The 25,414-nt window shown below is 48.4% G+C and overlaps 3 protein-coding genes across 8 annotated transcripts in view; 1 reads left to right on the forward strand and 2 right to left on the reverse strand.

The window, feature by feature from the left end:
- The window catches only part of LAMB3 (laminin subunit beta 3), a 143,771-nt gene that overhangs the window by 118,129 nt on the left and 228 nt on the right, over nucleotides 1–25,414 (reverse strand). For 2 of the 5 annotated variants that reach the window (XM_031438644.2, XM_031438642.2), the window contains exons 1-2: nucleotides 25,248–25,382; nucleotides 14,338–14,477 (exon numbers count right to left, since the gene is read on the reverse strand). Coding sequence is in view for 2 of the 5 variants with exons in the window: in XM_064477147.1 (XP_064333217.1) it covers nucleotides 9,755–9,809 (55 nt within the window). In the remaining 3 variants the exon portion in view is untranslated. Of the gene's footprint in view, nucleotides 1–9,754; nucleotides 9,940–14,337; nucleotides 14,478–25,247; nucleotides 25,383–25,414 lie in introns of those variants that run through there. The other 3 variants (XM_064477147.1, XM_064477148.1, XM_064477150.1) reach the window with 3 other exon arrangements.
- Nucleotides 1,141–23,414, forward strand: TRAF3IP3 (TRAF3 interacting protein 3). 2 transcript variants are annotated; one of them, XM_031438645.2, is made up of 17 exons: nucleotides 1,141–1,377; nucleotides 2,286–2,424; nucleotides 4,877–5,280; nucleotides 7,115–7,262; nucleotides 7,399–7,462; nucleotides 7,724–7,748; nucleotides 8,011–8,040; nucleotides 8,134–8,229; nucleotides 14,143–14,214; nucleotides 16,490–16,630; nucleotides 16,755–16,892; nucleotides 18,106–18,241; nucleotides 18,807–18,869; nucleotides 20,387–20,446; nucleotides 21,547–21,683; nucleotides 22,424–22,537; nucleotides 23,158–23,414. In XM_031438645.2, the coding sequence occupies exons 3-17, from the start codon at nucleotides 4,936–4,938 to the stop codon at nucleotides 23,248–23,250; spliced, it is 1,662 nt and encodes a 553-aa protein (XP_031294505.1). In that variant the 5' UTR covers nucleotides 1,141–1,377; nucleotides 2,286–2,424; nucleotides 4,877–4,935; the 3' UTR covers nucleotides 23,251–23,414. The 2 variants fall into 2 exon arrangements, with proteins under 2 accessions (XP_031294505.1, XP_010990456.1); XM_010992154.3 differs by lacking the exon at nucleotides 2,286–2,424.
- On the reverse strand, nucleotides 19,917–25,385 carry C21H1orf74 (chromosome 21 C1orf74 homolog). Its single transcript, XM_010992155.3, has 2 exons — nucleotides 25,248–25,385; nucleotides 19,917–24,739 (listed from the first exon to the last, which is right to left on the reverse strand). The coding sequence occupies exon 2, from the start codon at nucleotides 24,643–24,645 to the stop codon at nucleotides 23,854–23,856; it is 792 nt and encodes a 263-aa protein (XP_010990457.1). The 5' UTR covers nucleotides 24,646–24,739; nucleotides 25,248–25,385; the 3' UTR covers nucleotides 19,917–23,853.

Consider the following 25,414-nt stretch of genomic DNA (forward strand, 5'->3'; position numbering starts at 1 on the left):
AGTGGAACCCAAATAGTTGGTCCAGAGAAACCCCTATTAGCATCGCCTGTCCTCTCTTACGCTCTAGTGCCCTAAACCCCCAGAACCCTCTCACACTTCTGTGCCGATAACGTTCTCCCCTTCTGCCATCTTGGGCTCCCCAACCCCTCTGTCCTCCACTCCTTTCCATCTCCATGTGTCAAGCTTCAGACACAGGACCTTGGGCTACTGTCTCTCATTCTGAGGGAATGTCATTTGTCCTCAGTTCCAGTGCTTGAGAATCCACCCTCTGCCCTCTTTTCCCTGCCTACTCCTTGCTCATTTTCTCCTCAGAGAATGGAGGAAGTAGTAGGCAACAGAGAAGGTTGTGACATAATCCTGACACGCAATAATTGTCATCTTATCACAGCTACTTAAAAGTCCCATTACGCGCCTCACTTGTGAAGTCTTAGACTTCACGGGAGCCATGTTAAGTCACCCATTCAGACAAGATTAATCATACAACGCTACAAAGCTACTCAGTTAACATGTCCCAATCCGGTTCCCTCTGCACCCTCTTCTCCTGAACTTCTTGGGAATTCCCTGACTAGAGCATTTGTAATAGTTTCTTTTCAATGCACACAGATAAGTTCCTTTTAGTTTTTCCCCAGATTTCCTAGTTCAGTTGACTAGGACGTAGTTTCATAAGGCTCCGCCTGCTATAGCTTTGTCCCCCAGCCACCCAACCACCATCTTTTCATGTCCCCCTACCCCCGACCCCATTGCTTCAGAAAGAAGCAAATGCAGAGCTGGCCTCATTCCAGAATTCTGAAAGAGACACCAGCACTTTAGACGAGCAGAAACTCTTTGCACCACCAGGGCTGGAAAGAGGCGACTAAAGGAAAGAGAAAATCCTTACACAGAGAGCTCCCCGATACACATGACAACCTACACTGGGAACATCTCTTCTACATCAAAAAGGCACTTTTTTCCCCTCGTAGAATTGCAAGACTTGAATCTGACCCAGAGACCTATCCTCGTCTAATCCTGGAAAGGGATTTTGACTTGAAACTGTCCGAGAACTCAGACCAATCAAATAGCGAGAGAAAGGGTGTCTGGGGTGCCCGCTGGTGGGAGGAGCTCCTGAGCGCAGCCCTGGAGGCCTCAAGGGTTCAGGGGCCCCTCCGATCATGCCAGAGAGCAAGAGAGAGGAACTGGGGTGAGCACGTACTGTGGCTTTGTCTGTTTCCTGTTTCAGCAAGGCTGCTGTGCAAAAAGAAAGACAGGACCGAGAAGGGAAATGCAAAGGGGGCCCAGTGCCACGGACTGAGAGCTGGCCCCTTCCGAGACCAGAGCGGAGATCTGCCCAGGCGGTGGGATGCTTTCTTGAGCTGCTTGGGTTGGAGCCTGGGACCCCAGGTAACTGAGGAGGAGGAGGCTGCTGTGTCCAGGTTGGGGCCCTCCGACCCTGGGGTGGGGCAGAAGACACGCTGTCGGGCCAGCTTCCCTGGGCTGAAGGGGGACACACTGGAGCAGATGGTGTCCTTTAAAAGTGTTGGGGGTTGGGTAACCGGGCAAGTGTCCTATGTTGGTCTCCAGAGGCACGGCTCCCATCCCTCTCTGCTCCATCCAATAGATTAGATTTGCAGTAAGTTGAGCGACTAAGGCTGCAGGCTCCCCAGTGATGGGGTGTACATTTCACAGCTCCCTTAACAGCAGGGACCCCAGAGCACAAAGCCCCTTTCCAGCAGCTTGGGTGCAGGCCCTTCTCTCTTCCGCTCATGCAGAGAGCTCTGGATGAGGAAGGATAGACCATTCATTCATGCAGGAGGTCACTCATCGCACACACAGTGGAAGTAGGAGCAGAGACCTGGAAAGGCAGCAACCAAGCACCATTAGTGTGAGCGCCCTGATCTCTCCCTATGGCAGTGAGGATAGCCTCACCTGGCCAGTGCTGCCTCCTCCCAGAGGTCCAGCCGGGCCCCATCGTGCTGCCAAGGGCTGCCTGGGCAGTGGCCCAGTGACCTTTCTTTGAACCACACAGGGACCAGTTCCTTTTTCTTCTAGAGCCCATCTCTGCCAGTCAGCCATCTCACATGGCTTCTTGTGTTTAAGCAAATCAGAATAGTCAAGACTTCCTGGAAGGCTGGGTATGATTGTACCCACACCAAATCCTACTGGGGTAGGTGCTCTCTCCTGGGAGTCTGGGCATGCTCCCTTCTCCGTAACGAGTCCCAACGTCTGCCTGCCAGGAAGCAGGGCAGGGCAGCCACATGTTTCAGTGGACTGGTGTAGACAGAACCCACACACTTATCTCTGCCCCACAGCTCTCTCCTCTTCACAGCAAGAGGCAGGAGGATTCTCCCCAGTCAAAGGATCTGCCTCCTCTACAAAGCCTGCAGATTACCTGGAACCAAATAGGGAGGGGAGCTAGCGCCCCGTATTTTAAAGGCGGGATACAAGCAGGTGAGACAACAATTCTTCATCACCCTCGTCTTCACCTTTCTGCCAGGCCTAACTGAGGTGGTGCTTGTATCCAGACCTCAGAGTCGTCCTTTCTACCTGTAGCCCACACCCAGAAGTCAGAGGGCCCCGAGCAGCAGTAACTATGATTTCAGCCCAGGGCCAGCATCCCCTCCATGCGGTAAACAGTACCTTGTCAACGACAAAGGGGGCGGGGGATTGGAGGATAAGGCATTTGTGGTCTCATGGTCTTGGAGTGCTAGGTTAGCTCGGGGCCTTTGTCGTCAGAGATCAGTAGGACGGGGTAATAATAATCACAGTATTATAAAAAGCTAACATTTATTGTGTGCTATGTCCCAAATGTTTGACATGGGTTTTCCCTCTACTCCTTATAAACTTATGAAGTAGGTTCCCACTATATAAGTGAGGAGACAGAGATGTAGAGACATTTAACAGCTTGTTCAAAAGCACATGGGCAGTAGGTGACAGAGCCAGGACATGAGTCCACACAGCCTGAGTGCAGGTCAGGGCTCCCTGCCTCCCCCACCGACTGCAGAGTTGCCAGGGGCTAGGACTTGGGGTGCCACAAGTGTAGCTTCTGAACGTGGGGTCTACCTGCACATCCAGTCTTTCATAACTTGATATGAATGGGCCTCTCAGATCCTTTCCTAAGTTTTTAAACGAAGAAAGAGCAGGTGGGAAGTCAAGGGACCCTACAGAGTAGGAGTGAGAAGAGCCTAAGGAAAGGGGAGAGGCACCCATGGATGAGACAAGCAGACAAGCGCTGACAACCTCACAGTTCTGCTTGGGGTTGGCTCTGCCTGGCTGAGACCAGAGGATGCCCCTCCACTCCTCGAGAGTCAGGCACTGGAGAGGGGAACAGGGCCTGACCTCAGGGTGTGAGATTGCCCCACCCATGATCCCAGGAAGGAGTGGTAGGATCAGAGAGAGAGCAAGAATCCTGCAGAGAATTCCAGACTGAACTAGGACAAGCGGGGAAGTTCCAATGAAGGGGCACAGAGGCTGCTACCTGTTGAGTCTGTTTGACCTATAAATAAACCCAAGGGGCCAGAGCTGGCAAATGCCTGCTGGTTGATGAAGCCGAGATGCCCTTCTCTGACCTACCCAGGAGCTAGGTTCCCAGGGATAGAGAGGTTGTCGGGCAAGGAGAGGTGACAGCTGTAAGGGGGAGTCCCTCTTCCTTCATCAGTCTCTGGACTGACTCCAGGGACCAATGAGGAGGGACCAGAGTTTCCAGTGCTCAGAATCCAGCTCAGCCAAGCCCAGCCCTAACCCAGCCCAGCTGCCAGAGGGTTCTAGGAGAATAAACAAATTTGCAGAAGGTAGGTGAGGGAGAGCAGGAAAGAGAGAGGGGCACAGAGAAGGAAGAAGAGATGAGGGCTGGGGGATGTGGGACGAGCAGGTGAGGCCATGCAAAGGGGTAGGGTAGCAAGTGTGGCCTCTACACCACGCCTGGTTCCCTGGGGACTTCTGGTTACTGTTTTTGTTTGTTTGCTTTTGTTTCGTTTTTGTGTAGTAGCCTTATTTAGGCATCATCCATGTGGTTGCTGGCTTCCATGGCACAATCTGGGTCTGGGCTAAGGAAGTAGACTTGGCACCATACTTAGCCCTAACAGGGAGGTGATTCTACAAAAATGGAACCCTCTGCTTGGAGAGACATCGAGCTGAGAGCTCTGAAATGGGTTTTGGTCAGTGATGGGCAAGTGGTAGGTGCTCAGCCAATACTGATTTGAGTTGATCTGCACCTGAGAGTCAGAACCTGGTCCTGGGTCAGGAGTGGAGTGCCAGTGGATCAGTGCAGCACTTCACGACTGGAGGAATTAGTATGAGGTTTCCCTCCTCAACCACGCCCAGGACCAGGCTCACAAGCTAGTGGCTAACGGCTCAGCAGAGGGCAGTGGGTACCAGGTACAGGACTGGCCATGACTTATGGGGTATGGCTACCCACCCAGGCCTTGAGAAAAGCCGTTCACCTATTTTAGTAACAACTAGGCCAAGAGAGCAGTGAAGATGCTGACTTTCCTTTTAGATTGGGAAACAGGGAGCCAATGTAACTGGTTCTTTAAAGTCCCTGGAAAAGGAACTCATCTCCATCCGCCATCCAAAAGGCTATGTGATTTTAGTGATTTTTATCAGTTATTTCTCACGTTCCCCTGACTTAGACGCAGGGTAAGATGTTTGCTCAAGGAAGAAGTGGGAGCTGGAGGGATCCTGCCACTTTGCAAAAGGGGAGACATCGGCCAGAGAATAGCAGAAACTAGTCTAAAGAACTGGACCCAGGAGTCCTGAGTCCCAATGTGACATGATCCTCTCCTCAGTTTTCAACTACATGTATGGGACATGGTGCTATCTCTGCCCCCTCGTCCAGGGAGATAGTCATTTTTCTGCCCATCTCCTGACCCCTCCCCTCCGCCTCCCTCTTGGCACTTGGCAGACCCAGGCAGCTATTCCAGGAACTGGAAGCCAAGCACAACAGGTGCCCAGGAGCTCATCATGACCAGCCCAGACCTCAGGCCTGCCCCTGGCTTGGCCCGGTGGGCTGAGAGCTACGAGGCCAAATGCGAGCGCCGGCAGGAGACCCGTGAGAGCCGCCGCTGCCGCCCCAACGTGACCACTTGCCGCCAGGTGGGGAAGGCGCAGAGGACCCAGCAGAGGGAACAGCTCAAGAGAGCTCGACTACAGCAGTTTTCCAGACGGAGGAACCTGGAAGTGGAGGAGAAAGGCAAGGCACAGAGCCCTGGGGCCAGGGAGCAAGGTCCCTCCAGAAGAGGGGGCCAGGCAACTGACCTCAAGGAGTCCTTGTCTTGGGCCAACAGGATCTCTTCCCCTAGACAGCAGGTGGGCCATGTCGAGGGACACACTGGTCTGGAGGGGATGGGGTAGTGGGTACCAAGACAGGTGGGTGTGGTCAAGGTCACTAAAAAGTGATTTAAATGAAGTCCCTTCTTCCTCTGCCATATAATAAATACGACCTTAGCCATTTATTCATTCAGATATTTTTGTTGCTGTGTTTTGGGGGATTTTTTCTTTAGCTATATTTTGGTTTTGCACTTGCCTTTTAGGACAGAAAAAATAATTTGAAAACAACTCCATAACAAATTCTTAATATTAGTTCAAATTTAGCCTATCTGAATATGTCTTCTGCAGCATTCATTCATCCATCACTCAAAAAACATTCACTGGGAGGGAGAGTATAGCTCATTGGTAGAGTCCATGCCTAGCATGCAGGGGGTCCTGGGTTCAATTCCCAGTGCCTCCATTAAAAAATATAAGTGAATAAATCTAATTACCTATTCCCCTCTCCCCCCGCCCCCCAAAAAACAAACCCATTCACTGAATGCTTGTTATGGGCCAGGTATCTTCTTGATGCCCCTCCCTGAAACACACACACACACACATTTCTCTTCTCTGTTCTCTGTAGGGCTGCTGCACCATCCACCTGCTCTCTTTCTCTTGGGCCATTCCAGTTCGACTAGCTTCACTCACCTAAGGCCTCATCTGATCCAGGAAGCCCTAGCTTTCCTAGCTTCTCCAGGCCACCTCTGCTCTCTGTGGTCCTTACGAGGTTATAAATCCTCTAATATTGTGTAGCTCTCAGAGGGCCCATTAGTTTGGCCTGGGAAGGAGCAGTGTTGGCAAAAATCAGGGTATGTTGAAATGACCCCAGCCAGCAAACCATCTGTGTGTCCTCCCACCCATGCTGTGGGCATGGTGACAGCAGGGATGGGGCCTCTGGACTCCCCGGAAGTGCCTGAGATTGTGCTGCACCCAGAGCAGGTGCTCCGGCAGGCCTTTCAAACCGGTGCCTCGGTTAGCCACAATAGGAGGCGCTGTCCAGAAAAATGATCCTGGAGGCCAGTTGTAAAATAAAACCAACTGTGTACTTTCTAAGGCAAGAAGGTTTCTGAATGCTTTTGTTGAAAAATAATAATAATAACAATGTTAAGGAGAAAAGGAACAGAAAATACAAGTACCTACAGAACTCCTCCTGGTCCTATCAGTTATGTGAGGTTGACTGAGATGAGTTAGTCTGTGTGATTAGATGCCACAGGCATTTCTTAGCTTTTTGGTGTTACATTACAAACATAGAACTGTTTAGTTTGTAAGAAGAAAATATAAAAATCGCAGACAAAATTGCAACAAGTACCACTGCACCCTCCCTGCAGCTGCCTGCTCCACCTTCTCTTCACACAAAACCTCAGCAAGGTTCCAGCTACTACTAAGAGGAAGGAAGCTGTCTGTAGAGTACGGAAGGGACCTTGGAGATCACCTCCTCCAAAGTCCTCATTACACACACGGGAGACTGAGGCCAAGAAAAGGCAGGACCTGATCCTAGATCCACTCACTCCCACCTCAGACCAGTTCTCTTTCCATGTCACCATGCTGGCTGTGTAAGTGGCTAGGACCAAGCAAGGTAGATCAGTGGTTCTAGAGAGAGGAATTGGAGACAAGCCCAGGTCCCCAGTTGCTTGGCCAGAGGAGGACATTCCCACCGGCCAGGACAAGGGAGGGCAGGAGCAGGGATAACTTTATAGCCTGGAAGGCTTGAATGGGTTATTTTGGTTTTCTGGACCTGAAACTTGATCACTGGTTCATCTTTCTGCAGTCAGCTAGAGAATCCTGTTCTAAGAGTCTCTATCTAGGCTTTTAGCATCCCTGACTTGCCTTCCAGGTGTCAGGGACCAGCTGCCAGGTCTTTCCAGCCCAGCACCATCCTCTCTCAGGCACCTGGAGGGCTCTAGCTGACCACCCCCCTCTCCAGGCTGGGAGCCTTCCACCACAGGACTCTCCCATCAAGAAGCCACCCAGACACCACCGCGGTAAGAGCAGAGTCTCCCTCACTCACTGGGGCCTGCAGAGAACCTGCCAGGGCAGTCCCGGCTCACTGGGAAGTCCCACCACTTCACTCACTGCCTCTCCCACAGGTTCTGAATCACTTTATCCCCTATCTCCCAGGCACTCAGACAAAGGGAGAAGAAACACAGCCAACAATTAAGAACGATGCCAGTCAGCAAACCAAGTGAGTGCCTTTCATGTTCCTGACCCCAACTCCCTCTCATCTCACCCACTCCTCTCTCCTAAGCTTTTACTTGAATACTCTCACCCAGAATGTGGAGGGGAACACAGTGAACTTCCATCCCACCCTAAGTAAGAAAGAGGAAGACCTTTGCCACCCTCCCGGCTCTTCAGAAGAGATCACAGAAGGAAGCAACCTACTGCCCCCCAACATGCGTGTTTCTTTGATCTACTGTCATTTTTGTTTTTATTTCTTCTCTTCCAGTTTTGGAGTTGCAGTTCTAGATAAGGTAAGGAAATCCTCCCAGTGAAGGTGTTGAATCAGATGGCATCTAAGTTCCTCCAGGCTCTGACATTCTGGAATTCCATGGTAAACTCAGCTGGGATGGAGGGGAGTCCTCTAGCTGGATGAACACAGATGTGGGGGCCTGGAGGGACTCTGAGCCTAGGAAGAAAGTTTACTCGACACAAGCCAATCTTAGCTCTGGGTCCACATTCTAGGACTTCAGGGGACCTACAGTCTTCCTGAATACCCTTTTTCTTTCTCTCTAGGAAATCATCCAGCTTTCTGAGTACCTCAAAGTAAGTGACATGTGATCTCTCCCCTCAGCTTCTCCATCCATTTGCTCCCTTCTCCTCCTGGTTAACCTTATCCTCTTGAATTTTGGCCCCCAGGAGGCCCTACAAAGGGAGCTGGTTCTGAAACAAAAAATGGTGATTCTCCAGGACCTACTGACCACCCTGATTCGGGCTTCTGACAGCTCCTGGAAGGTAAGGGAATGAAATCTTTCTTTGAACAAAGCTCGTGGGTTTTCTATGTGTGCCCATCTTAGTCTTCTTTCTATACCATCCCAGCAAGAGAAGGGCCTCCTCACCACTGAGGAGGCCGGAGCTGGGGCATGGTGTACAGACCTAGAGGTCAGACGTGTTACAGTAAATACATGGGAGAGCTTGGTTAAATCCAGGGTCATCAACCAAGGGCCCTGCTGCTAACACCCAGGGAAGACCCAGAACCAAAAGGGGCAAGAATTTTCATTTTTTAATTTGTTGGAAGAAAAACAGGAAGACCCCAGTATGGTTAATATTATTGACTGTGGTAAATGTCAACTATTTTTGAATGGAATTCACACCGACATTAACTCCAAACCGTCATGCACCAACTACTCAGCCCAGACATGGACGTCGAAGCAGGAAGGGGCCTTAGAGATCACTTAGTCTAGTTTCCTCACTTTGCCGATGAGGATACTGAGTGTGGGAGAGGTCAGGGGATGTGTCCAAAGTCACACTGCTAGTTAGAGGCCGGACTGGCACTAAAATTCAGACCTCCTGATTTCAGTCCATTCATTCAGCAAATATGCATAGATCATGTTCTCTGCACTGAGCACTGGAAATAATGAGATTAATTAGACAGATTTCTGCTTTCGGAGAGCTTGTGGTTTTGTCAAGGAGACAGACGCCTAAACAATACAGAGATGTGAGAAGCAAAAGAAATGTTTCAGGATATAGTGGAATCCAAGGAGGAACGAATGACTCCAGAGACGGGGAGAACCAGGGAAACATCTGTGGTTATATAAGTATTTTCCAGGCAAATGTGGAAACAGGAACTATATTCTGGGCAGGGGATACAGCACAGGCAAAGAACCAGAGCATGACATAGTCTAATGCAATGAGTCACCAGGTTTTAATCTCAGGACCCCTTTAGACTCTTAAAAAAAATATTAAAGCCCAAATGTACTTACCATTTAGAAATGAAAAAAAGAATCTTAAAAATAATAAATCCATTACATGTGAACCTAAATTATATATTTTTATGAAAAACAAGTATTTTTTTAAATAGTGAGAGGAGTAGCATTGTTTTATGTTTCTGCACATCTTTTTCATGTCTGAACAGAAGACACCTAGATTCTCCTATTTGCATCTATATTCAGTCTGCCATCAATACATTATTTTGGTTGAAAAATATGAGGAAAAGACGGCCTCATACAGACATGTAGTTGGAAAAGGGAAGACCTTGCAGACCCTTAGAAAGGGCCTCAGGGATTCCTAGGGGTCCTTGGACCCCACCTTGAAAGCCCCTAGACTCTCATGTTCAGGGAGCTATACAAATATAAAGCCCGAAGTGCACAGAGAGAACACGCAGCCTCACCGGCCTCCAAGAACGTCTGACCTTACCACGGGGACAGCTGTGCTTAGACAGAGAGGTGGAACTGGAGGGCGTGGAACGAAACAGAAGTTTGCAGTGGTGCAAAAAAGACTTCCTAGGCTCAGCCCTCCCTCCTCACGCCAGTCACTGTACCTGGATTTAGGTGTCTATGTTCAGGGCACTGGCTGGTTAAGGAAGTCGTTTTCATAGCTGAGTGGGAGCCCAAGACAGACAGCTGCGTGTGCCAGGTGGTTTCCGGTCCTGAACTAGACTGAGATCGGCTCACTCGTTTTTTCGATAGACATCTGGTAAGTTCCAGCTATGTGCTGGGCCACACGCTACAGGGACAGAAAGAAAGAGGGTCCTTACTCCTGAGGGGCTCCCACATCAGCCAGGGAGAGAGAGACAGGTAGAACTCTGATGCGGTGTGCTCACGTGGTCACAGCACTCTCCACAGAGTGATACAGCAGAAAGGCAAGGGAGCAGTTCTTCTGCCCGAGTTGGAACAGGGTCGGCTCCAAAGGGAAGGGCTGACTTTAGCTGGGTCGGGAAGGATGAGCAGGAGTTTACCAGTACAGAAGCAGGAATGAGGAAGGGGAAGAAAAAGCAGAAAGGAAAAGGGTGCTTAAGGTCAAGGAGGCAGAATGATTATAGGCCTAGGGGTAACAAAGCACAGGATGTAACAGGTTGTGACTGAAACAAAGGGGTCGTGTCAGAGTAGCTCCAAAGATAAAAGCCCAAAACGGTCCCAGACAGGTCTCTAGAATTACGGCGCTTGAACGTTTTCTGTGGGATAGGGCATCTCAAACTTAAATACTTAACAGATTCCCTTTCAAAGAAAAACATATACAGCATGGATCCATGAGAATGCACGCCACCCTAGTTGGAGAACAACTGCTGCAGGCAATGAGCAGGGTCACCATGGGAACACACTTTACTCAGGGGTGAAGCCCTGCACTTAGAGGGGTCTGGCCCATCCTCAGAAGGAGCTGGTCCAGGAGCTGTGCAGTCGTGCTCGCTCTGGCTGCACAAGGACTGATACAGCTGTGGAGCCAAGCTGAAAGCAACTGATCAGATCTGCACTGTAAAAGGTTCCCTGACAACCACAAGGACCACGGCTCTGAGCAGGAGTGGGAGTAGGGGTGGTGAGAGCTCATGCGACATCTCAGGGAAGACGGTCAGAGCTTGAATTTCCAGAAGGTGGAGGGAATGGGGAGGGCGGTCTCACCCCACCTCCAGCAGGGGAGCAGGGGCTCCTCTGGCTGCGGTTTTCCCCCTCCCTCCCCTCCCAACACGCACCCTTCTTATCTTCCTCCTCCCGCCAACCCCAGTTTCCTGTTTTTAAGAAAAACAGTCTCAGATTTTTCATTTAAGAGCTCTTGCTTCTCCCAAAACAAGACAATTCAACCCCCTACCCATCCCACGGAAGCCTCAACTTCAAGGAAAGGACAGTCCCAAACTGCAGCACAAACAGGGACTCTGACATTCAGTCAAGGGCAGGCCTGTATTTCTTCCACTTGGTCTCCGTGATTTGAATCTTCAACTTCTCATGCAGAGAAGCTCACTGCAAACTCTGTTAGGACACCAAGGATCCGCTCCTGTTACCGCCCCCACCTCCAACCCGACCTTGGGCCTTCTGGATGTGACAGGCCCTGGGGGGCACTGCACAGGTGCCTGAGCTGGGTCTGAGCTTCAGAGCGGAAACGGTTCAGGCAGAAGAGAAAGCAAGCCCTCAGTACCCGGCAAGACAAAACCCAGAGCAGGGCATGCTTGGGTTTGGTTTTAAGTTCTGCAAAGTGGAAATGAGATCTTGAGATGACAGCGCGGCGAGGGATTGGCTGCGGGCCCTGAGCGACCTCTGGGAGAGCAGAGAGGTGGACTGAGGGCTGGTGCTTCTGCGGTGAGGTGGTGGTGTTCCTGGAGGACTGAGCAGAGGCAGGGAAAAGCCAAGCAGAAGCTGAAGCTCTCAGACCGGCACCAGGTGTGTATGGCCCCCACCTCACTCCCTTCCACAACCGGGGGTACTGTGCTCTCTGAGCCCTGGGTTCCTGGGATGCCAACGCCAAAATGAGTCCACAATAAGCCTGTAAGAAGTGGTTCTTTCCCCGTACTGTACCATGGAGCTCCATGCGGGGAAATCTGGGGCTCAGACCAGGAAACTACATGCCCCATTTGCAACAACTTGGCTGCAACTCTCCTGCCTGCCTTGGGGAGTCTGGAAGGCAGAGCTGTGGACCAGAGATGTTTTCAAGCCCCAGACTTGGGGGGCCCTTCCTCCCCACTGAAGGGGCTATCCTGGATTGTCTTCTATTGCAACATGAATGGAGAAGTAATCTGGGGTGCGGCTAAAATTACAAAAACAACTGGAAGAGGCAAAATATCGGATTAAAACCATAATAAAGAAGGAAAAGGGAGCTACCCAGGAAGGGTAGGAGACTGGGGAAAATGTAAGACTATTGCCTTGGGCTCATCTGTTTTCTTCCCAAACTATAGCAAGATAAACCCTCAACTTAGGTTTATCCTTATCCGACTTAGGGCTAACCTTAGGGTTTGATTACATTCTGCCTGGTGAGAGTTTAGACAAAGGAAAACACAGAGTCAGAAGATCTGAACCAGGAGCTGGGGTGAAGAGGGAGTTGATTTCAGGACTTGTGGATTAACAATGAACAGGCCACTCAGGGGAGTAACTTTTCCCAGTTACTCCAAAGCCCAGAACAGTGGAAGTCTTTGTCCATCTCTTTTATCTGTCCCAAAGCCCTGTGGTTATTACAGATGCCAGATCCCTGACTCTCGGCTCTCACACGAGACATTAAAAACATTAATAGCAGGAGGCACTTTGAAAAATTATTTTTGGCAAAGCCTTTTGCTTTTGCAAGGCCCAGCTGAGTAATACAGGAAGCAGAGAGGGTGGGGGCACCCCCTGGCTCCCATGGTTAGGCGAATCAGCCAAACAAGATCAAAATAGGAGCTGTGAGATACCACTTCCTGCCTCCCCCTGGTGCCCTGAAACTCACTGAGGGGGAGAGACCTCAAAACAGAGACTCCTCTGCCCCAAGACCGTTACAGACCAGAAACGTTGTAAGGGTGGAAACGTCCAAGCTGCCTGACTGAGAGGGGCCATGGCATCTCAGACTGGAGGAGAAATGTCATCTCTAGACCTCACAAGTGTCCCACAGGGTCTGGCTGGGAAAGTCAGAGAAAGGATATGAAAACCAGTTACTGCTAAAGAGACCCACGGCTTTTTCTCTGGGAAAGTAGCTCTCGTCAGTGGCACACTCCCCTCTCCCCAACCTCCTCATAATAAAACTCAGCGCTGGGAGAACCCACCTCCAACCTGGGAAAAAGGGAGACATCTGCAGGCGGGGGAAAGAACAAAACAGCAAAGGAGTCGTTCGCTACTCAGCAGAATACTGAAAAACAGAAACAGATAAGGTCCTTCCTGCCTGCCTTTCTCCACCCTCACTCTTGAAATTAGCATCCCTCGTGGAAAGTCCAAAATGCCACCAGACAAACCCAGCTTTTGAATAAGTAGAATCTGGCTTTCTGGGAAATCCTCTTACCACCTCCACCACCAACCAAACACACACACACACACATACCCCGCCTTAATGTCTCTCCTCTCTTTCCTGCTTTCTTAAAGAATTTCTCATCTTGAGTCTAGTGTGTGTGTGTGTGTGCACGCGTGTGTGTGTGTGTGGCAGGGAGGGGACTGTGTTAGCTCACTAGGGCTGCTGTGACAAAGTACCGCAGACTGGGTGGCTCCACCAACAGAACTGTATTTTCTCACAGTTCTGGAAGGTAGAAGCATGAGATCAAGGTGCCGACAGGGTTGGTTTCTTCTCTCTCCTTGGCTTGCAAATAGCTAAGTTCTCCCTGTGTCTTCGCGTGGTCTTCCCTCTGCACGCTCTGATGTCCAAATCTCCTCTTCTTATGAGGACACCAGTCGTACTGGATTAGGGGCCACCCTGCTGGCCTCATTTCAACTTAATCACCTCTTTAAAGACCCTATCTCCACATGCAGTCCCATTCTGAGGTACTGGGGGTTAGGACATCAACATACGGATTTGGGGGGGGGGACAACGTAGCCCATAGCAGGAGGTGAGGGAGGGAATGCACGTTCCCCCTGGGCGGGGAGACCCCTTTAGTCTTACTGGCCTCTGGAGGTAAAGGTCCACGTACAGAAGTGCCTAGACAGACAGGGGGGACAGGGAATGAGGGAAGAAAAGGAGAGCTTGGAAGCTTTCCTTACAATGGACTCCTGCTGTGACACCCTGAGCCATCTGACAGAAAACCTCAAGGTACACAGAGAACTTCGGGGACCAGTCTGATTCTTCCCTCTCCTATTTCAGAGAAACAGGAAAATACCCCTTTTCCCAAATATCCTTTGTCATCTTTCCCCCTCCCTACCTCCTGGAAGAGCTCAGTTCCACAACACCGTTTGAGCACAGACCATGTTCCAGGCAGTAGGCTGGGAATACAGAACAAAGCTCTTTGCAACTTATGTTTTGGCCCAAACTCATTAACTCATCCATTTGCTCCAGGGTCAGCTGAATGAAGACAAGTTGAAGGGCAAACTGAGAACCTTAGAAAACCAGCTGTACACCTGTACCCAGGTAAGCATTCTGGAGGATACTTCTAGCCCAGGAATCCAGAATGAAAGGAGAGAATGCTTGAACCTCAATCCTACTCTCTAGAAACGTCACCTACTAGAGATTAATGCACCCATTTCTACTCACCCAGTTCTGGCTTTGCCATTTTCACTTTGGTCTCCAATTCAAAACACTACCTCCATTCTCCTCGCCTTCTCCCCTTTGCACCCTGGGGAAGGAAGCCCAGCACCAAGCACTCTGCCAGCTCCAGGGAACCTTGAAAATACCTGGAAAAGTAGGGAGAGGCCCTTGGTAAAGATTCGCCCCCACCTGAATGGAACTTCACTTGTCCCAGTTTTCGAACAGTTGAGTTGGATGTTATAATGAAGCCTTGCAAAATGGTTTTCATTCCATGCAACTTTTATCTAGTAGCAATCCCTGGGAAAAAGTAAAAGACAGTGACTCCTGGCTTTCTGGGTTATTGTTATCCAGCTTCGGCAATCTTTTCATCGGCCTGATCCTGGATTATAAGAGATAGAAAGAAATCAGCTCTTATACTTGAGAAGTGATGGATATCTGACAGGGGGGAGATGGCAAATAAGAGAATGAGGTAGACCAGCCATACTGCTCCCACTCAATGTTAGGGAGATAAGGTGGCCACACAGAATCTTGCAGGGGAACACAATTTATAGTCTACGGGTTTGCTGATTCACAACTTTTATTTTTTCAGTATGACCTACTTTGTCAGGCTCTCATGAACTAAATAATGCCAAGCTCATAAGAAACACATATAATCCAGAATGCCAGCTACTCATCTTCAACGGGGGATAAAGCTAGCCAGCGACCAGCACGGTTAAGTCCAGTAACTTGGACTTACCCATGCATGACCTCAGCCCGTAACTCCTGTACCTCGTTTCTAATGACAAGTCCAAGGACATAAGACCCACTCAACATTTAAATCCAAATTTTCAGATGCTTCCAAAGCTAAATCGAAATGATTTCATACTTACTCCTAAATTTGCATCATCTAGACTATCTTTTACCCACTTGGGTAATCCAGAATTGACAGTAAAAACTTCGTGCCTTCCCCAAAATCACAGGGCATAAAAATGAAAAGCACGGGGAGGGCAAGACCCTCAGTGACTTTGCAAAGCTGCTCTTGTGTCATTTTCTTGATCCTGAAGCCAGGAGAAATCCTAAAAAATGCAAATGTATTAATTTTTTTAAATTAATTGAGCTTACTGAGGATTGTTCAGATCCCTGAGGCTACAAAGATCATTTTATTTTTTAAAAAATGCTCTCTGCCTCCTAGGAATCTGCAATCCCTTAAGGGGAAAAAAAATGAGTCAATAGATTAGAAAGATAGAGGTGTACAGGGGATACTATGTAAACACCAAGAAAAACTACCTCAGCCATAAAGATCTGGGGAACAGGCGTGGTTAGTCAAGTTTCTCAGAATTTATATGATTCTTGGGCTGAATCTTGAGCATGAGTACAAGTTAACCAGGTGAAAAGGGTGGGCCAGGATGCTCTAGGCAGAAGCAGCTATATGGGCAAAGGCAGAGGCTGGAAAGCACGGTGTTAGGGGATCTGCAAGCAGTTCAGCTTGGGTGGAGGCAGCATGGAATGAAAGTCTGGGCTTGTAAGTAGGAGCCACACCAAGGAGTCTGGACCTGATCCTTTGGACACTGAGAACCACTGAGAGGCTTATACAGGTTGTGACATGATCAGACTTGAATTTTAAGGAAGAACCCTCTAGTTGCAGGACTAAAAATGGTTTGAAGGGAGGCAAGACTTCCATACAATAGTGTTTTTACAGCCTGGACTAAGGAGGTTTTAGTAGGGATAAGGGATACAGGCTGACTTGACAAAGCTCAATGACCAACTGATTCCTTGGAGAAAGTGAAAGAGAAACCAAAGATGATTCCCTGGTTTAGGGTTTGGGAGACTGGGTGGGTGGTGATGCTGGTCACTGAGTGGGTGAGGGGGCAGACACAACGTAGCCCATCGCTTCCTTCCTTCCTTCCTTCCCCAGGCAGGTTTTTGTTGAACTTCAAGTGCCTGTGGAAGGCCAAGAGGACAATGCCCAGCATGCCCAGGGCAGTTTATTACCCTCACTTGTCTCTCACATCACCTGAGGGGTCTCCCTACCCACCTCCAGCCTAGAAGAAGGTCCACCAGATTACTGGCATCTCTGCCCTGTGGGCAAGGACCAACATCTTTTCATTTCTATATCCCTGCTCAGGGTTTGGCACACACAAGCTCAGTGTGTATTTGTTGAATTGCATCAAATTTACAGAAATACTCCCCTGGGGGAATGAAAAAGGTGCTATTAGAGATGGAAGACCAGAAAAACAGCTATGAGCAGAAGGCCAAGGAGTCACTGCAGAAGGTGCTGGAGGAGAAAATGAGCGCCGAACAGCAACTGCAGAGCACGCAGGTGTGGGGATGCTGCACAATCCCTGGGGCTGGGAACCCTGGGGGCGGCCTGGGTGGCAAGGGAACCAGCTACACAGCTTCCTGGAACTCCCCAAGGCACCACCCTGTCCTCTGATCTCCCTCAGCGGTCCCTGGCTCTGGCCGAGCAGAAGTGTGAAGAGTGGAGGAGCCAGTACGAGGCTCTGAAGGAGGACTGGCAGACCCTGGGAAGCCAGCACAGAGAGCTGGAGAGCCAGCTCCACGTGCTTCAGTCTAAACTGCAGGTACCAGGCTCTGGGGGGAGGGAAGTCGAGAGGGAAGGCAGGGTTTAGGGGAGGGAGGGGGTGACAACAGTGCTGGAAGAAGCTGCTGCTGGGTTGGGGGCCCTAGATCTACTTTTGACTTTAGCAAGGATGTCTGCACTGCTCACACAAATAACCTAAGTGTTCATTGGAGTAACAGCATCCAAATGCAAAAGGTTGGCCTGGAATATTCATCAGCCTTCTGTCACATTCCAACCCACTCTCTGCATCCCATCCCAGCAAAGCATCCAGTTCAGAAATGCCCACTATTAGCACAGACAAAATGTTACTGATTTGCTTACAGGTTGAGTATCAACTAACACATCCTGCCAATGCGTTTTTTAAGCCATTATAGTAGACCCTTGGCTTTCTCAAGAGTGCCATCATTTCTGACCTGTGTTACCTTAGAGGAGGTAGCTAACCTTCTAAGCCTGTTTCCTCATCTCAAAAAAATGAGGATTACAACAGTACCTATGTCATACGATTGTTATGAGAGTTCAGTGAGGTAATCCATGCAAAGAATGTACGTAGCACAATGTCTTGCATATATAAGCCCTCAGTAAATATTAGCTATTGTTTTTCATAGATTTTACGTACATCGTTTAGAATTTTAAGGACTCATCTCAAAAGTTGCTCTTTACAATTTTACTGCAGCAGGGGTCTGAGGAGCCCATTTGATAAGAGACAGAGGGTGAGTCTTATCATCAAAGGTGGGAACCGTGCTGGCCACTGCATTGCAACATCTCACCCATCACTGTTCTCTTCCCCGAATCACCTACAAGGCAACTCTCACAAAGGCCTTTTTCTTTTCAACTTAATTTTTTGTGAAAAATGACTCTATCCAAAAAAAAAAGAAGAAAGAAATCAATAGCTGCTGAATTAGAAGTAAAGACAAAGTGAAGGCACCTAGAAAAGTGATGGTTTGGTGATGGTTTGGTATTCCTTAATTTGGGCATTTACCCAAATGAATCCCTTGTGAATATCAAGAATCTAATGCACTATTTGTTATTAGTGTGAGGAATAAAGCGAAGTGAAGAGTTTTGTTTTTTTTTTAACTTTTATTTTTCCACTTCCCTAAGACTTCTTCTAACTCTAAAATTCTAGTTTTCTACGATTGTCCTCTTCTTTGGGATCTGCCCCCCTACCTCCACCCTAGCACTGATCTGCTTGTGCTGGCACCCCCTTCTCCTTCCAGGGGGCAGACAGTAGAGACTTACAGATGAACCAGGCCCTGCAACTTTTGGAGAATGAGCACCAGGAGCTGCAGGCGCAGATTGAACGTCTGCAGGGGGACAGAGACCTGTGTGGCACAGATACCCAGCACCTACAAGGTACCCTTCTCCTTGGGGGCCTCTGGCTGAGGGCGCCCAGAGAAAGGAAGCTGGGTGGAGAGGATTCAGTCTTTGACTTGTTTGTTAGGTTGACTCTGCAATTTCATTTTACCTTGAGGAAAAGGCAGGGCTGTTTTAATCATCCAAGACTGAAAATTAATTTCGCCACATTAGAGGATCTTGGAGCATCAGCTCTTTTCCAGCCCACCCCTCCCACCACAGTCGCGTGTGTCAAGGCCACGTATCTAATTTGAAAGGGAAAGGTCAGCTGAAACACAAAGCGTGATAAACGTTTCCCAGCCACAGCCTGTCAGCTGAGAGAGGACCAAATCATGTGCAGATACAACCCTTAATTCAACCCACTGTTGATGCAGATGAAAACTGAGGTCGCCGGGTTCTAATTTAGCTCTTCAGACCTGGGGCAAGCAGGAGAAAAAGCAACTTCCACTTGACCCATATCAGACGCCATGGGCAAGACAGCAGCTATGACTAACTCCCATCCTCAGGTGTGGAGCTCATTAAGTCTTAGGTTCTTCTATTTCAGTTTGCGTTATTTCATTTTCAGATCAACTAAAGAGGTCAGAGGAGGAGAGACTGGCCCTGGTGTCTGAAGTACAGCAGTTGCAGGGTAAGTCCCCTTTCCAGATTCAGAAAGTAACACGGATGGTTTTTTGGTGTTCCTGGGGCTCCTGCCCCATAAAAGGCATCCAGAGGAGGGCTGGGGGCCAAGTCCCTGGCATGTCCTTTACCTGTACATTTTCAGACCCTCTTCTTGTGCAATGAGGTCATTCACATAGCTCTTCACAAGTTCCACATTAGCCTGTTTTTCTGTTTCCACTTTTCTCCTCCATGCCAATGACACCACCTGCATTTCCCCCAGAACTGCAGATTCCAATGAGTGCTGGGTTTTCTAAGATGGTTACTTGATATATTCTAACTTATTATGTACATGAATATGTCACAAAGACCACTGTCACTAGGAATGGTTCAGAAAATAAGCTCACATGACATATGCCTCAGGCCAATTGAAAACTACCTCAAAACTTCATATGGGGGCCAAAGAGGAAAAGGACCATTTCAGAAGAAAAGCAAGCAATTTCTGAAAAGCTGGAGAATCCGAATCAATTAATAGCTCTGCTGGGTGCCCATCACCTTAACCTCTGACACCCTGACCGAGAAGTTTCCTGCAAACAGCGATGGACATGAAAAGAGCAAGGCAACCACCAGGGAAAGGGAGAAAGAAAGAACCCCAGGGAGAAGCCGGGCTCCTGCACAGTGGGAGCTGGATGGGCAAGAAGTCACTTCAAAATCACACCTTTATTTACTCAGTACATATTTATTGAACCCCTACCAAGCGCCAGGCTCCCTAGACACACACTGAGGGGACAGTAAGGAACAGACTGGCGCGGTGTCTTCACTGACGAGGCTTACATTCTTAGTGAGCACTCCAGTGGAGTATGGAGTTTCTATGAACAAATGACTATGTGTCCAGCATTAATAACTGCTACAGAGAAAAAAAATAAAGCGAGTTAAAGAGAAGACAGTTGCTATTTCACACAGTGTCATCTGGGAAAGCCTTTCTTCTAAGGTAACATTTAGGCAAAGACTTAAAGGTAAAGACATGTAGGAAGACATATAAGGATGGTGTATTTATAACAAATCACCACAAATTGGGTGACTTCAAGAACAGATATTTATTTTTTTCACAGTTCTGGAGACTAGAGGTCCAAAATCCAGGTGCTGGGCAGGCTTGATTCCTTCTGAGGACTTTGGGGGAAGGATCTGTTCTAGACCGCTTTCCTTCACGTGAAGATGGCTGTCTTCTCTGTCTCTTCTCATGTCTTCTATTTATGCATGTCTGTGTCCATGTTTCCCCTTCTTATAAGGACGCCAGTCATGTTAGAGGGGGACCCACTCTAATGTCCTATTTTAACTTGATTACCTCTAAAAAGAACCTATCTCCAAACAGGGTCACATTCTGAAGGCCTGGGAGTTGGGACTTCAAAATATGAATTTGGTGGGGACACAATTCAACCAACTACAGATGGGAACATAATTAATAATTAAGGTTCTAAGCAAAGCTCTGAAAGACACTCTTTGCCGTAAACATGCTAGCACAGACAAGTTCCTTGTGTTTTCCAACAGGTCTACTTCAGAGTCAGTCCGTACAGCTTCAAGAACAGGAGAAACTCTTAACAAAGAAAGGTCAGCAAATTTATTTCCACAAATTCTAAGATATTGCTCTTTCTTTTCCTGCCTAGAGGCAGGGGGGATGGAGCTACATGACCTCTTGGAGGCCCAGCCAGTTCTGGGAGTCTGTTAGGTCAGGGAGCTGGAGGAACTTCTTAAGGACTCATCATTGGTTCTGAGAACATTTTAACTAGTTAGCCTCCTATCCTGAGAAGTATATAAACTGTGAAAAGGATTTCTACTCCCTCTGAAAACATGTCTGTGTTGAACATTTCAATAAATTGATTTTGAACTCAGGATTTTATGTCAATTTTTACACTTGACTTTCCAGACCACACCCAGCTCCCCAAGTATAAACCGTTTCACATGCAAGTCACCTCACTCTCAGCCCTCAGTCTGCTGCCTTAGCTCCCTGGAGAAGAACTCATATGTATCTGGAGGGGGCAAAAGCGCCTCACTTACCCACTGTTCATGGCCTTTTGTTTTCTTATCATAGTCCCTGGGTAAAATAGAAGGCAGAAAGTATTATGCCCACGTAGTATGGATAAGAAAATGAAGGTAAATGAAGGTCTGTGGTCATACAAATTAAGGACACAGCTATGACAACAATCCAGAATTTCTGACTCCTAGTCCAATGCTCTCTTCACCAAGATTAAGAGTGCCAGGTGGCTGAAAAGCTATCTTTAACTACATGAAGATGGATTCTAGGATATGACTGCCATTCTCATCATTTTGAGATGAGGACAGAAGGAAAAAGGAGTTATACTGAAGCATCCAGCAAACTGAGCAGACAAAAGGTGTGAATGCAACCAAAGAAATTAAATTAATAAGTAGTCTCTAAAAGTACCTGGCACTAGTCAGGACTAGGGATACAAAGAAAAGTAAGATGCCAACCTTGCCCTCAAGGGGCTCAAATTCCAGCTCTCTGCTCAGGCTGAGCCAGGTCCCAATAGGAGTTCTTCAAAAGTCAGAGAATTGAATTCCTCGCAATCTGGCCGGGGACAGGCCCTTCCTCCCGCCCCTTCCTCTCACCCCCAGGGGTCCTCTCAGTGATGGGGCCCTTTCCTCAAAGGTGTGGGTCTCACTGTCATGGAGAATCTGGCTGCTTTTTTTAGATCAGGCTTGGCCCGTGTGGAGTCCAAAGCCCTCCCATAACGAAGTGGAGCCTGAGGGTACAGGGAAGGAGAAAGACTGGGATATCAGAGACCAGCTCCAAAAGAAAACTTTGCAGCTCCTGGCCAAGGAAAAGGAGGTGAGATGGTGACCTCAGATAGTGAGGGGCTTATCCTACAGAGATAGGGGAAGTGTCAGGAGGCAGCCAGCAGCAGGCATTTCATAGCTTAAAGTGAGACTGGATGCCTGCAGGTATTCACTGCCCTCTACAAAATGGCTTTGCTTTCAGGGTAGCTTATCTTTTGCCTTCCTTGTTTATACCAATGCTTATTCAAGGTTTTACTAACTAGTTACCTTTTAGAGTCAACCTAAACTCAAACACTATTAGTAAATACATTAACGCTTCAAAATCTGTTGTATATTGAGTATCTTAAAGCTTTATACAGTCTTTTAAATAACAAAACCCCTCTTATCTACATACTCACAAACATACGTATCTCTGGAAGTATTTACTGCAACTAACTAGCTCCTGGCAAAAAGACTTGCATTAAGATCACTTCCAGGTCATCTGTGTTGTAAGAACTTCATTTTGAGGTGTCCCCATTTACAAAGAACTTGCACATACAACTGTCACACAAAAGCACTTACATGCATAATATATACTATAATATGCATTATAATCAATCATTTAAATGAACAGATTATGGATAAACTAGGTGAGACAGACAAAAGGCAAAGCTCTGAGAAAGGCTGGGAAGGGAGGAGGGGGGTAAAAATTCCACATGAGTAACAGGGTAACTTGCACAGGGCCCTCTCTGCTACCTGGGCTCTGTACCCAACACGGCTGGTAGTGATGACCTTGGTGGTGTTCTCCCCTAGTGCAGAGAACTGCATTCAGAATTAGACAACCTCAGTGACGAGTATCTCTCCTGCCTGCGGAAGCTGCAGCACTGTCGAGAAGAGCTGAACCAGAGCCAGCAGCCGCCTCCCAGAGTAAGAGGGTCTATCCTCCCATGCAGCCCTACATGATGCATGATTCCTTCTTTAGCAAACCTTGCCAGTAAAATTGATCAGCCATGCCAACATCTGACCAGCCTGCCCCGTGCAGCTTGGTTTTTACCACATTGACAGGATAGCAACTACGGAGAGAAACAGTGGCTCACGCATCCAGGCCTAATTTTCATGGAACTCTTGAGCCTGAAGGGAAAAACTTACTGTTAGCTAAAGCATGAAATGGTGTTCTCGTAGCCTATTATGAGCATAGTGCAAGGACAGAGAGAGGAGAGCAAACATACTGAGGAATATAAACAGAGAGTAATACAATTTTGCTCAGTTATTTTCCACTTTTGATCATTTGTATCAGTATTTAAGTATCTGGCCCCTCTGACTGTGGCTCCCTGGGCCAGTAATCCTGGCTTACGGGCCAGTGACCACTGTTTTATCCCAAGGAATGTGACAAAGTAAGAGGGACAGTGATGTAAAAGGCTTTTTCTCCTCCACCAACCCAAGGTTTTTCACTGGGCTAGAACAGGACAAAGGAAGATTATTTTTGCCTGTATCTTTTCTGACCAGCGCATGGCCTCTTTCTCTTTTCTCCCCCTCCCTCCTCACAGAGCCAATGTGGCCGATGGCTTCCAATGATGATGGTCCTGGTCGCTACAGCACTGGCAGTGTTCCTGGCCAATAAGGACAGCCTGATGATCTGAATAACCTGTGACAGCTGCCTTGGATGGAAATCAGAAGCAAGAGACTCAATTAAAAACTCAGATTTGGGTACTTTAAAGTGTGGGTTTTTCCAACTCTCCTGAGATTTCTGACTTCGTTATTATTTTTTTAATACTGTAAAAATAAACAAACTTCACCTACGGTCTCTGTTCCTCAGAACTCTCTTTATTCCTGAATGACACATCACATCACAAATATGAGACACTTAAGCATCCTCGTCTACTCTCCCTAGTCCAGTTCAGCTGGAAGTATATAAGCATGCAGTAATGCCCAGTCCTTCTACGTGCTGGCAGACACTACCCGCACAGGGCAGGTGTATTTACACTACCATTGAACGGTATACTGCTTCTCCTCCATCACCCTCCTTCTTCTCCACAGTCTCCCTCCATCTCCTATCCAGTGAAAAATGAATAGACATGTCAGCTTAGAGGACTCCTAACACAGAAATAGCAAACTGACTGCAACATTCTTCCCTAGTGTTCTCAAGATGCTCAGAATTGGCACTTGAGATGATTCCTATTTGCCGTCCCTGATCTAGAGGTGATCATTTACTGAGTACCTTCTACACAGGAAAAGAGTTACAGTCAGAGGGCCACAGCCGGCAGTGTGACTATCTCGGAAGAGATTCTGAGGTCAGTAAAGTCATTCTGAGTCCTACAGCGAGTTCTAAGGTCCTTCTCCCAAGTGTTTAGAATGTCCCTCAGGGCTGGGAACAAGCTCTCTGGGACACTAAAGGAATAGAGCAGGACTGGTGGTTGACCAAGTAGCCATGAGATCCGGGCAGTAAACACCCGTAGTGGAGTCATGGCTAAGCAGTTGTCTTCTCTCTGGTTCAAGTGAAAGGTATAGGGGACAGGATAGCCCAGGAGGATCCCAAACACAGTACAGAGATTCCAATCTGAGCAGCAGAGCCTGCTGCAGGAGGCTGCCAGGGATTGGTCCCTCTGCAGCCCCTGCAAATGTGTGATGATCTCAGCCACGCGGGACTTCAAGGCCTGAAGCTGATCCAGGGAGCAGATGGAAGGGTGAGGCTGAGAGCTGGAAACATCCACAAAGGCTATGGGACCAAGCAGCACCTGCTCCAAATGTTGACATACATGCTCAGGACTGACAATCAGGCTGTTTTCTCCAATATCAAGGATGTGAAGTCCCTGGGTCAGGAAGCCCAGGCCCTGCAGCGCCTCCAGATAGTTCTGGATCTCTGACACCCCTGCACAGTTGCAATCATACAGCAGAGCTGGCTTCAGTCCCCGGGCCACAGCCAGCACCTCTCCAGCTAGGTGAAGGCAGACAGCTTGGGGTAGGCCCCGTCTCCTTCCCATGCCCAGGGTCTGCTGAGCAGCTGCCACCAGCAGCTGAGGACTTGGTGTTGACATGGGATCTGGAAGCAATATTAAGCATGGCCTCCTTCACTAGCCACAGTTCCCTCCCCTGGGCCGCATCTCTGACTCCAGACACTTGAAGAAGGGCCTAAAAACAAAGCAGTAGCAGGGGATTACTAACACCAATGACATACCAGGAAATCTGCCAACAGCCTTCCCTTAAGTCTTACAGCATCTTCCAGAGGTCATTTTCCCTCCTCCTTCTGCTCTGGAATGCTAACCCAGCCCAGACAAGATGGGGCCACCAACACTACCTGATTTTTCAGTTGACTTAAATCTCCATTAGTCTCAAATTCATGAGTCTTTCTGAACTCATGGCGAGATTTATACTCTCTCTGGCTTCCATCCTAAATTTTACCTGTTGTAATTTGCTTTCTCTGAGTCAAACCGTAAGGAATTTGGGGCAGAGAAGAGGCAGGACAGTCTTTGGCAATATTCAGAGCATTTCACCTAAAGTTGCCCTTTGAGAGACAGTTCTAAGTTCCAAATGCACTCTTTTCACAGCCAACTTCCCCTTCGCTTCCCGCCAGGAGTAGCTGTAAGAATAGCAATCTGATTAAACTATACACTAGAAAGTGGACTACCAACCAACTCACCCTGAGGCATAAAATAAGTGAAATCGGTTAGAACTGCGAGAGGGTTGATTTTAACTTCTGCGGGCCCCGCCTTCCCCTTCTGATGGACATTCAGGAACCTCAGAAGATGGGCCCACTTCAGCCTCCACAGCCTCCCTTTCCTGAGCATAGCATCGTGATATGTTAAA

Source organism: Camelus dromedarius, chromosome 21, assembly GCF_036321535.1.
Source record: "Camelus dromedarius isolate mCamDro1 chromosome 21, mCamDro1.pat, whole genome shotgun sequence".
Classification (NCBI taxonomy): Eukaryota; Metazoa; Chordata; class Mammalia; order Artiodactyla; family Camelidae; genus Camelus; species Camelus dromedarius.

What these genes read in the sequence shown, in the direction of transcription:
- TRAF3IP3 (XM_031438645.2), top strand. Translation starts at nt 4,936, where the DNA reads ATGACCAGCCCAGACCTCAGGCCTGCCCCTGGCTTGGCCCGGTGGGCT. An exon ending in TCTCTTCCCCTAGACAGCAG is followed by an intron (nt 5,281 to 7,114) that starts GTGGGCCATGTC and finishes CTTGCCTTCCAG; the next exon opens with GTGTCAGGGACCAGCTGCCA. An exon ending in GAGTTGCAGTTCTAGATAAG is followed by an intron (nt 7,749 to 8,010) that starts GTAAGGAAATCC and finishes CTTTCTCTCTAG; the next exon opens with GAAATCATCCAGCTTTCTGA.
- C21H1orf74 (XM_010992155.3), bottom strand. Translation starts at nt 24,645, where the DNA reads ATGTCAACACCAAGTCCTCAGCTGCTGGTGGCAGCTGCTCAGCAGACC.